General features: G+C 40.0%; 1 protein-coding gene across 1 annotated transcript; it reads right to left on the reverse strand.

Moving 5' to 3' along the window:
• Nucleotides 1-1,544: 1,544 nt before the first annotated feature.
• LOC110478200 (cytochrome P450 2J4-like) lies at nt 1,545-11,036 on the reverse strand. The gene is made up of 9 exons (XM_021544707.3): nt 10,869-11,036; nt 9,335-9,497; nt 7,694-7,843; nt 6,915-7,075; nt 6,015-6,191; nt 5,143-5,284; nt 3,630-3,817; nt 3,095-3,236; nt 1,545-1,912 (listed from the first exon to the last, which is right to left on the reverse strand). The coding sequence occupies exons 1-9, from the start codon at nt 11,034-11,036 to the stop codon at nt 1,734-1,736; spliced, it is 1,470 nt and encodes a 489-aa protein (XP_021400382.2). The 3' UTR covers nt 1,545-1,733.
• Between the last annotated feature and the right edge of the window lie 1,870 nt (nt 11,037-12,906).

Below are 12,906 nucleotides of genomic sequence, written 5' to 3' on the forward strand. Positions count from 1 at the left end.
GCTGGCCCATTCTCCTCTCTCATCTCCTTTCAGTCCATGACACAATGGATAAAGAGAGCAATGCCAACGAGTCCTTGAAGCATGCTTGTGATAACAATTGTAAAGTCTTTTATTCAAGAAGTAACAGCTGGTAACAGGTTACAGCAGTAACCCTCATTTTGGCCTTGGGTTTTAAATCTCATTGGGTGGCTAAGAAGGCCAGTCTCACAGTGCAAGTGGCTGCTGATGCTTGCCATCTGTGGTATTCACATGTCCTCTGAACAGAGAGAGACTTAGCTTTCTCAGGATTTTTCCTGAGAGAAGCTGTGAGAGAAGCAGAGAAAAGAATGATCAAAACAATTCTTATCTCACTTGCTACTGCTTGTTGTTGTGCACATGTGGAATGTGTTCTGGAGATTGTTTCCCCAAGGTGATTTGTTAATTGGACTCTGCTAGTGGTTTCTTGGATTCACTGACCAGTTCAATCCACTGTGTGTAGGTACTCTCAGGAGAGGGTCATGGGTTTTCTAGTTAATTTGTGATAGTTCTTGTTAGGTTAATGTAGTGTAATATAGTTATAGTATAGTAAATAAAGTAATTAATTAGCCTTCTAATATGTTGGTTCTGCACATCATTCTTCCCGTGTCAGGGATCCCAGCACCAATACCCATCCACTAGCTCTCTTGGGCACTGCTCCTGCCAGCTGCACCTTGCACCTCTGTGTGTATTTGGACTCAGTGGGCTCAGCTCAGCTGTCAGAAGGCTGCTTGTGTGCAGCTGCCCCTCTGCTCACAGAAAACTCTCTAGACCTTTGATTCTCCCACAGCCTTTGGGGAATACCACATCAGTCTCCTGCCCTGCCCCTCCTTTGCAGGCACCAAGCTTTGCTGCACAAAACCGCAGACTGCAAGCTGCCCCCTGAACTGTGCTTTGGGCATCAATGAAAAGACATGGCAAACCTAATCTGTCATACATCATTGTCATTATGAACCCTAGCATGTGAGAGGACTCCCACCTTCATAGAAATGCTTCTCAAATGCACCATAAGAGTATATGTAAAAAAAAAAAAATCCAGGCCAGCCCACTGGCCCTTATCTGTTTCCACCCACTGCATTTCACCAGCAGTGGGGCTTCCATCTGCAATTTCCAGCAGACAATAGCAGGGGTTTGCCTTTGCTCTTGGCCTGAGTCACAAGCCTCACAGCCAAATGAAGAGTTGCCCTGTTGTCTCTCTTTTACTTCCAGCCTCAAGCACTCATCTGCCCATGGCTCTTGGCTAAATAGACAAAGCTGCTCCCAGCAAGTCGAGGTGCCCCTCCACAGCTTTGTGCTCCCAAGTAACCATACCTGGGAGTTTTGGTAATGCCCAGAGCCACCACCTCTGGGAACAGCATTCCAAACACACCATTCTGGATTTGAGAATGCAGGGGAAGACTGCTCAGAATCTTCCTCTCATGTTCCTCCTCCCTCCAGTAAAATTCTGACAAGTTTCCAGTAAGACTAGACAGAGCAATAATCGTCTACATTTATTTCATTTGTAACACAGCAGGGAAAAAAAAAAAAAAAAAAAAGAAATACAGACACTTTCCAGACACAGGAAAACCAGAGTATTTTTCAGGGCTGGCTTCTAAGGCATACAACAAGGAGAGATTTGCACTGAATCTGAGCTAAAAATGAGAACCATAAAGCTGCACAAATCCTAGCACACTACCAAACCTGTGCCTGTGCCTCTTAAATCTCCAATACTGAGCAACCTAGCGCAGAACTGCACAGAGCTTGTATGGATGGGGCTTCATGGTGCTCCCAAAGATAATGTCTGTGTTGATTTCCTTAACTCCTTCTGGTACAGTGAACTTGAATTTCTGCAACAGGCTGCAGAACATGATGAAAAGCTCCATCTTGGCTATTGTCTCTCCCAGACAAACACGGTGACCTGCAAAAGATGAACAGAAAGAGAAGTCAGTCCCCACAAAGGTCTGTAACCCGCACCTGTTTCCCAGCTTTTCACAGGAGCATTGCTCATCAAGGAACAAAGAGCTTTGCTGAATTTGACCTTTTCCTCTCAGATTGAACTGGACGTACAACTGGCATGTCTGCAATTCATCTTTGCAGGCTCTGCCGAGATTATAGAAAAGATACCAGAGATGCTTCTCAGAAGTTTCATTCTTGCTTCCCAATCTATAGGACTCCCTAGTTTTATGAAAGGGATTTCAGTATTTTGATTCCAAATAAAAACAAGAAAGCATCTTTAGGTTCCTTCACAGCTTCTACTTAGTACAGGCTGACTTATCTTCCCTAATAACAGCGAAAAAATCAGACGACAGAGGACATTCTACACCTGAAGAAACATTTTCCTATATAACGGTTTCAGTGAAAACAACTTGCTAAAGAAAAATCTCTTCCCAATTTATCAATTAACTCTGTCCAGGATATAATTCCCAGAGACAGACAGTGACAAACTCTGAAATGCAGTGGTCAGGTCATTCAATTTGTATGTGAGAATCCAATTCCTCTTCTGCCCAATTTAGACCAGAAACCCGAGGCTGACATTTTCACAGCTTAGCTTACAGCTCTGACAACCAGGCTATTCCCTCCTGGCATGATCTCCAAGAGCTTTTGTTTGTTTAAGCTTCTATAAACTCACACACTGTTGAAAGAATGATTCCAGAAGCTCCACAGAAAAGACATAGACTTCTGGATGTATTCAATCCAGCTTCTGGATTATTCATCTCTATGCACTGATGAATATTGAATTATCTATAAAAAATAAATCAGCTCCAGCACAGCAGCCTGCCACAGAATATCCACCGTAATGGCATAAGCCACCATATAAAGAGGAGGACAAAGGGCAACAGTGTAAGGACTCAAGTTCCTAAGTGATTGGGAATTCTGTGACCTTACTCATTTTATCTTCTCTGCATTTTCACAAAAATCTAAGATAAAGTGTTTATACAATTGCCAAACAACTTATTTTTGCAGTCAAACATTTTTCTGGGCTAGGAACACCACGTGCTCCTGCAGTTCAGGGTTACACTCTCCTTTGGCATTCTCCACAATGAAAATAACACAGCTTCATCTAAGCCATACACCTGAGTTCAGTTCTCAGTGCACTCACCTGCTGAGAAGGCTAAGAAGGCCTCTCGGGTCACAAAATTTCCACCCTTGTCTAAGAAATGGCTAGGGTTGAACTGGTGAGGCGTCTCCCAATAGGCAGGGTCAAAAAGAGCTGAGTCTACATTTGCCATGATTAGAGTGCCCTGAAAGGAAGAGGCAGTTGGCACAGTTCTGTCTCTCACACATCCAGAAGAAAAGGACACAAACAGATTCCAGCTATAATTGTGCACACAGAAAGGCAGCAGAAATGAAAGGTTGTATAATTAGGGGGAAGAGAATGATCTCAAGGGTTCTGAGGATTTTTTTTTTTTTTGTCAAAAAATAAGCGAAGAAACTTCAGTGTTTCCCTGCTCAATTTCTTCATGTCTTTTTTTCCAGTCTGTTAGCAAATACCATAGAATGTGTGGTCTGCAGTTCTTTAGCACTGTATCCTAAATCTAGTGAAATTTCTTCCCCTGAACTGGAGGGGAAAGGGTTTAATGATAAACCTTTACTTGTGGTCAAAGATCACACTGGAATAGACAGGATATCTGTACCTTTGGAACATGATACCCCAAAAGAGTGGTATCCTTCACAGCTTCTCTGGGAAGTGTGATTAATATAATGCTGCTGAAGCGGAGAATCTCATGAATCACAGCATTTGTGTAGGGCAGCTTCTTCCGATCCTCATAGCAGATGAGATGGGAAGGACTCAGAACAGTATCCAGCTCTCTCTGGACTTTGTCTAAAAAAAAAAATTAAATATCCATTATAGATGAAGAGCACTGTTTTGGATGAAACAAACTTTCATTTCCTTTTTGAAGTATAGTAATGATAGAAAAAATTGCAATATAAAAATAATTCATACTTACCATATCCTAAAGTATAAATGCATTTGTACAAATGTATATATGTACAAATGCATCTGTATAAATGTATGATTTGTATAAATCATAACCAGCTAGTTATGATTTTACTACACTCTGTTTCCTAATTGATAGGTTTTATATTCAGACCCTCTTTCCACAAGCCAAACAGATTTATGGAGTATTATAGTTAAAGGAGGAGAAAACTATAAGTATAATAAGACCTTCTTACTAAGACATCAATTCAGTTAAGCTGTTGATTTTACTTCAGGTAAATAAAGACTCACAGCACACTAATGAGGATGTTGCAAAAAAGCCATCACATCAAGCTGACACGTGTAATGCTGAGAACTGAACAGGATCGTATTACTAAACCACCATCAAGTGTTAATCTCTTTGGGCTGCTATCTAAGCTTTACTTACACACCTTATACAGCCTCAGATGATTTGGGGTCAGATTTCGTACTGAAAACTGAGGCTAGTAAGTTAAGTGGCTTTGTTTTTTTCTTTATGATTTATCAGAATTTGAAGTGCATGTGTGTGCACAGGGCTCTGTTCAAGCATTCCATTCTAGCACCACAAGCATGACAAGAATTTCTAGCCCTCAGCCTGAGACTCAAGAACATGTACTTGGCTTAGTAATTCATAACCTCTGAAAACCCTCTACCAAATCACCCAAAAATTTTGAAACTAGTGTGCAACTATGCTCTTGTCCAGAATTTCTGGATCATCTTTTTGTCTTCCCATTATTGTCTTCCTTCTCTGTTTAACATTCCCATACATTAAAATAAATATATCTATTTTACAGAAATTTGACCAATGTCTTAGTTAATTAACTCAAATAATATAACCTTATTAAACATTCTGGATACCAGAAAAGCATCACTTTGCCCTAACCCAAAATCTTATTTCACCTTGTGTGTTTTCAGCCTGTATCTCCCATTATATACTTACAGTGCTGAAAGAGTCTGACAAAAGTCAACAGTATCCAATACAGTATCAGAACCTGAATATCCCTGAAATTCTTTTAAAATCTGTCTGAATTTTTTTTTACTACATTCGCTTATTAAAAGCAAATCTCAAAACATTTATTTTTTTAAAAAATGAGCTTGATCTTAACCAAAACAAAAAAAAATTAAAAGAAAAAACTATAAGAGGAAATTGCTCTACTTGAATCATATCCATGCTTGTGTGTACTACTCACCTTGGATGTCAGGGTAAACCAACATATAGAGCAGAGCCCAGCGCAGAGTGGTGGCTGTGGTCTCTGAGCCACCCAGGAAAAGGTCAAAAACTGACTGCACCATGTTGTCTTCATCAAACGTAGAACTGGGGACTTTTTTAGTCTACAAGTATCAGTAAGAAAGATAAAATGGAGTAATGCTGTGTAACAGCACTGAGACAGAGAGTGATCACTGTATCTAAAGGAACAAGATTTCTAGAGGACAAAAAAATGCCTGCTCAGATACCTGAGCAGAACACAGATACAGGCAAAGACTTTACTCAAATGAGTACACTGATACTGTTAAATTACAGGTGCTGTTGAATGTGTCAGGTGTATAAATCCTATTATGCTACCTTTTAATGTGGCATGATGAATTCTGTTAACTTCCACTGCAGAAAAACACATTTCTAGGTAGTTTTATCCCACCTGTGCCACTTTCAGCACATTTGCTGATTTCAGCAATCTAATATATGTTATCCTTTTAAAGATTTATGCTTTCTTTCAGAGCAGAGACTGACATTTTAAGATTGTCATGATACTCATACAGCACTACTAAGCACAAAAATAATACAAGGCAAGAATCAGAATTTAACAGCCATTTAAATACCTGCACCTTTTCAAGGTCCTCCCTACTGCCCAACCCTCACTAAAGATTCCAAAATATTATAACAAACCAGTGTAAATAATTTGTACTTCTAGAACAAGTTATTGAACTAACTATTCAAAGTTCATGTTTTGAGCTAGGCAGCAGAGTTTTTAAGTTGTGTTTGCAGAGTTCTGCAGTAATGTTGTTGTGGACAGACAACAGCAGGGAAGGGGCAGGGAGCCTGTTATGGTTGTTAATCACTCACTTTCTCTATCTGCTTCAGGTAAAAGTCAATGAAATCTTCTGGTTCATCTGTTCTGCCTTTTTCCCTGTGGCTTTTGATTTCCTGCCTTACAAAGGAATGAACAAAATCCCGGGAAATTTTTGCTGTCCGTAAAGGTCCTGGGAGGTGCTCTACAAACCACGGGAACACTTCACTTATCTGGGCAGCAAGAATTCAGCACAGAGGCAGTTAGTGACACTGTAAACAAGTCTTGTGATAGAGATATAGCATGGACATTTTTGGTGCTAAACTGCTGGATTAATTTCTCTGGGAAAAATCCTGTGGCATAAAAGAAATGTTTAGTGCATGCTGAGTACATAAACACACATTAAAATCACAAATTAGGGATAGCACAGTTTCCATCCTAGATTTTCCCCATCCTTACTGCATAACTCCATTTGTATATGCCCTGTAATTCACCAATAAAATAATTTACTTTTGCAAATAGATGTATCAATATTAATAAATCTAATGTTAGTAAACATTTATGTCTATCACCTTAGCACCAAAAAAAAAAAAAAAAAAAACCAAAAAAAAACCTTCTCTTTCGTTCTCACACAGAGCATCATCTTTTCCCCTTAACAATACTGGTATTTCCATTACAGATAAGGTCATTATCCCAAGCATATTACCTTTGCAAAGACATTCTAATAAAGATTATTAATACAATATTCATAATTGAACCATGTCAAACCCAAAGCATTGCAGGTCCAGTTCATATTCACAGTCAGACTATTTATCAGTATCCAATAGTGCAATACTTTAACAATATACATACTAATATTATTATATTGCAATAAATAATGAGCCCAATAATCAAATAAATTGTGTATTAGTAATATTCTAATCAGTAATATATAATCTCATAAATAATATTCTCACATAATAAAAGTAGCTGTTCCCAAAAGCCACTATATGATTGAAGGCTTCAATCAGCTGGCGGAAAGTTTTATCCTCTAGGGAGAAACGATGTCCAAAAACCACAGCACAAATCACATTGGAGACAGCATGGACAATGGGAAAGGAAGGGTCCACAGCTTCTCCTGCAGACAGAAAAAAACACTCATCTCCAAAGCACTTCCTTCTCCTCCTTTGCTATTTGGGAGAGCAAGATTACAGTGACATTTTGTAATAGTTGTCCTCTATAATATTTATACTGTTACTTAGAAACACCCAAACTTCACTAAAAAATGTAACAAAAGATATGTCTCACTCAAAAATGAGGACAGGAAAATCTCAAATCTTTAATTCCTGGCCTTGATTTTTTTTTTTAATTTGCTTTCCTTTTTGCTTTCTTTTTTATTTTTTTTTTATCTCAGTCTTGGTGTTGATCCCAAAATACAAACTGCTGAGGTCCAATTGTACAATAATCTCAAGAGTTCTAAGGGATTCTTTTGTCAAAAAATAAATAAGTAAAGAAACTTCATTATTTTGGGTTCAGGGATTCCCTTGCTGTATTCCTTCATGTTTCTTTTTCCAGACTGTTAGCTAACACCACAGAACTTGTGGTCTGCAGTTCTTTAGCACCTTATCCTAAATCTGCAAATCTAAGGCAAGCTCTAAATCCATTCTATTCTGTAACAAAAGTAGTCTTTACCCTTAGAGTCAAGCAGTCTGTATTGTGTCTGCCCCCAAGCACAAGCACTGTATCAATGCCATACCCTCCTTGTCTCTGAAGAACTCCACCAGGTAATGGGCCTCAGTTTGTATCCCACGCTCCATTCCTTTATTCCCCATTCCCAGTTTTCGGAGAGTTCCAATTCCAAAATGTCTCTGTTGTTTCCAGATGAGACCATTTGATACCAAGATACCTTTAGCCATCAAGAATGAAGTTTATGTCACAATAAAGTTCATACAATTGTAAATGATAAACACAGCAAGAGTCACCTTCTCATCATGCTGTCACTCAAAGAGGAGGGACACATCAGGGCAGTGTTCTTTGAACTGAGTGTTGTTAGAGGCAGAGAAAACATCTTGGTGCTACTATCCCTGCAAAATACCCACTTGGACCTCTGGACTCGCACACCTGCCTTCCAAATGTAGTCCTATTTTTTTCTGAAGCATTAGTCTCTGGTAGGGAGACTACTCTTTGAGGGACCCTGTTCTACCAAGATCTTTACACTAAATATTGAGTTCTCATCCTGGAAAGGTCCTTTCTGGAAAGACAATGAAGCTGGGGCAAGAACCACCCAGCCAAAATGAGAATGAAAAGTAGGCTTTAGCCAATCTGCAATCAGTTTCTTAAGATCAAGAGTTCCTGTGGGACAGAAAGGAATCCCAGGCTGCTCTGCTGTGGGTCTGTGTTCTAGCAGAGACCACCCAGCATGAACCATTTAATCTGCTTGGTAGGGAAATTCCCTCCACAAGTCTAGCCTGCACTTCTCCCTGGGAAAGCCAGCTCACTCCTGCTTCTTTAGAACTTGGGATAATTCTCCCCTATTTTGCTGTCCTGGGAACTAGGAAGAGGCAGGTGGTATTTGTGCTGCAGTCACAAACTTGCAGCTGAGCTAAAGCCATCCCTGCTACAAATTGCTAGTTTTAGGGCACTTGTCACAACCCAGCTACTTTTGTCCACAGCACCCCGATAAAAAGTAGCAATATAGATCCTTCCAAATGGACTGAAATGGCCCCAGACTTGATCATCTCTATACCTTAAAGTAGTTTTTCTCTACTTACATTAGCTAGTATTACAAATTAAAGCTTTTTTGACTGTAGTTCACATTAAACAAATCCTGGCTGATGGTAAAGGCATCTGCTGTACATTCTCTGGATAAGAGGTGGATAGAAACATGTTCAATTACTTCTGTTTTAAACACATCACTCTCTATTCTCCCTCCACTGTGATTCAACAGTGTTTGTGATACACAGTACAATGCTTTGAACACTCTGGCTAATAAATTTGAAGCTCCACTGACCTTCCTGTGACTTTGTACTTCGGAACAAGACTAGATCAAAGTTTTGTATATGCTTTCCTTACAGCAGCCTTTGCTGTAAACAAACAACTGGGAGCATAAAGATTTACTTTTGTCTCGGCTTGCAAAGGAGGCTGCAGACTCAAGATTATTTCAAATCAGGACACACAGACAGCACTAAGAATGTTGACCATGCTGCTCTGATATGATTCTGAAATATGTGACAGTGGGATTTGGAGGCCACTTAGGATGATGCTTCAGAATTACATGATTCACCTTCAGAAGACAGAAAAAGTCAGTTGAGAACAAAGGTTTTTTTCAGTAAGAAAAACCTGAGAGGAAACAAAGAAAGTCAAGGGTGAAGTCCTTCCACAGACATGAACATCTTACCCTTTCCATTTGACATTTTGTTGAAAATGATGGTCTGCAGTCGCCCTGAAACATCCTCCGAGTTGTTGGTGAGACCGTTCTTCACGGCTTGGAACCCATAGAGCACCACCACAGGTCTGTGACCCATCCACAGGGTGCAGATGTTGCCATAGGTTTTTGCCAGCTGCAGGTAAGATCAGTGCCCAAAAAGTCCCATGGGAGAAACATCAACAAACATGCACACATGATGGGCTGCTGCCCTGCTCTCTGGGGTTCAGGAGATGAAAAGGGACAGTGGATGTGTCTTGTGATGGGGGTGCTTTCCACAGGAAGGGTCTAGGCTCTCTCTGGGAACACACCACCCGCAGAAATGTGAGCAATGAAAGAATAAATGGTCCTTTTCTAGAACTTGGCCTGGGTTAGCTTTGTGCTTTCAACCATAGGATAAATACCCTTGAGTGTTTATGGATCTATAGAAGGTTTCCTGTGAAATTTCACCTGCCCATTCAACTCCATATTTCATTGACTCAAACAACAACCAAAATTTCTTTAAATTATGAATTCCAGGTGTAACTCCCCTTCTAGAGTTCTAAGTACTGCAGATTTCATGTTTCAATAGCAAGAATTTTCCCATCTTATACTGAAATACTGTCAACTGAGGCATCTAAGCATAGATCCCATCTCTGGGTACTGATGGGGACTGCTCTCAAGCAATGCTGTGCGTATTCTTCAAGGACAAAGTCCCTGACACTGGACCAAGAACCAGTACAGATCTGTCCTCTCACAATGATCAACATGTACCCATCAGAAAATTTTAGCATCATGGTCTTTTAAGCTCCCTTCAGCTGCAGCCAGGTACTCTCTGACCTGCAAGTTGTACTTAGCACATAAGGAGAGGCAGCAATTTGAAAAATATATTAACACGTTGTGTTCTCTTCTGACATTTTGGCTCAGCGGAGGATGTTGAAAACTGAAAGAATCTGTATTAATAGGCTTAGCATGGACCTAATTCTTCTCATCAATTATTTCCTTTCACCACCATTTACATCTTTAATTTATCTGCAAAGAGCACATCCCAGACTGCACTTCAGAGAAACAATGGATGAAACGATTTGGCTACCAATACAGTCTTGGATACAATCTTGTTTCCATCCCATGACAGCAGAAGATATACTAGTGCACTTTTCACATCCTCCAAATTCAAGGTACCTAATTTAAAATTATTTTCAATATATGCCTATGATGGGAAATCTGAAAATCACTTTTTTTTTTTCAAGGCCAAAAATTCTCTTAAAAACATAAGTCTTTTCTGAATATGTTCAATTCTGTTTAAGTTGCACACATATATGAATGAGACTTTCAAATTAAATTATTAGGCTTTCATATGGATTAGACTGTCTGCAGATTTTTCACCTTAACTTGTTAGGCACTTCACTTCTACAAATCACCTTCTCTCAGGGTTCTCCCTGTTATCACATCAGCCTATCCACAACCATCACCATTTTTTACAGGTTTTGCCTCAATAGCTCTTTAGTTCACATTCAAAAATACATACCTTTTTCAGGCTCCCATGATCAGCTCTAAAGTTTATCCACCAGATGCTTCCAATGATGGGAAATGGAGTTGGTCCAGGAGGAAATCCACGACTCTTCCATTGCAAATTCAGGAACTGTGCACTCAGAAGAAACAAAACCAGGGATATAAGAATTACACTTATCATCATTTCACACTTCCAAACTCGTATTATAAAATTGCTACAAATCTGTCTGTTGAAATTGTTCTTCTTAACTCTTCCCTGTCACTTTGAAGATTTCTGAATTTTCACCTCCCTTTTTTCCTACCACTCTTCCTGATCCAAGAAAATGAGGATTATTTCCATTTTTGAGTGTTATTTAATACATTGCTGTGTTGCAATATGCTAATTGATACCATTATTTTAAGGTCCAGCAGAGGCTGGGTCAGAGAAGGTGGGAACCTCAGCCAGAAACGTCCCTTTGAGCAATCAGAATGTGTCACTCAAAATACTGACTATATACATGCATGCCAAAAACTCAGGTACAAAGCTGCAGCTGTCAGACAAGAGCAGGAACACTCATCAGGTAGAACTCTTGGGGCAGAGGTAAAAGGAGGCAGCCAGCAGCCTTGTAGTACAGTGGATGGACAGGCAGACTTGGGAACTAAGAGCAATGAAGTGCTGCAATTTGAGTTTTCACAGTAAACAATACAGATGAACTGCCAATAGCACAGTGAAGAATTAAATATAACTAGTGCTATTGGCAAAAAGTGTAACAGATCTCACATTAAACTCCATTTTGGGGCTGAATTCTTGTCCCCCAAGAGGATTTATTAATTAGTTTTTGCCTTATCTCAGTAGCAGGAGCCCTGCTCAGGAGAATTATTCCAGAGCCTGTAAGTCTTTGCTTTATTTTTCTTTTTAATTCACAGCACCGGAAGCAGCACATGCAAAGACCTCCTCAACACACACAAAAAAAATCCCTACAAACAGGAGAAGTTCTTAGAAGATTTCTGGTGTACAGCTAGTGGAATAGGCTGTTTGGGATATTGGTACCAAGCTGCCTTATGAAGAACAGCAGGCCTTATAGAAAGGGGGCTGAGCAGTGCTCCCCAAAGGAGTGTCTTTCATTCCATCAGACGGGATGAATCTAAACACCTGCAAAAGGCTGCAGAAGACAAAGAACTCCATATGTGCTGAATGCTTGCCCAAAAATATACATAGCCCTGCAGAAAGAGCACAAGAAGGCAATTACTGATCTTAATTGTTGGTTCCACCCCACACCTGCTGTCTCTCCTGTGCTTTCTCTGAGGCTGTTGCTCCTCTCACAGCAGAAATGTCCCTGCAGGCTGTCATTCTGTCTCAAGATTTGCTGTCTAAAAAAAAAACTCAACTCGTCCTCGCAACTCCCCTTGCATAAGCCAATGATGTCACTTACCAGCTGGCAAAAAGGACATCAGGTATATTTTTAAAGCTCTTTTCACATTTTATTCAACTCATCCAAGTTCTTCAGTAGTATTCAAGGCACCTATCTCAACCACTGTTAACAAGGGCAAGAACACTTCCCTGGAGAAAAAAATCCTTCCTTACACAGTAATTAATCTGAGCTGGATTCCAGAAATTTCTTCCAGTGCTCAGGCAGTTGCAATATATGTCAAATATATTTGCAATAACCATACTGTCCTCCAGGAAAGAAAGGGTTGGTCCTAGGCTGTCTCTAAACCTCTGTCCCTGGGCAAATTCATCTGAACAAAGCTCAAATTTTCTGTTCTGTCCATAGCTTCTGACATTCCAAGTGCAGCATCTGGGCTAATAGATACTGCTCTGGAAAATTGTCAAAAAGAATGCTGAGGCTGCAAATACTCAAACATTAGGAAATGCCAGAAGTAAAACTGTCTGTACAACATTAATTACATCTTTCTGACACTTCAGTGAGAAAATGGTATGTGCTATGGTTAATTTATGAAATTCTTCTCTCTATTCAGCTCTTCTGCAGCTGACTGCAGAACACTGCCAAGATTACACAGCACTTCACAAACCAGGGAGACTGAAAGGGCACCAGGCCTTGGTAGCTCCCACA

Source organism: Lonchura striata, chromosome 10, assembly GCF_046129695.1.
Source record: "Lonchura striata isolate bLonStr1 chromosome 10, bLonStr1.mat, whole genome shotgun sequence".
Taxonomy (NCBI): Eukaryota; Metazoa; Chordata; class Aves; order Passeriformes; family Estrildidae; genus Lonchura; species Lonchura striata.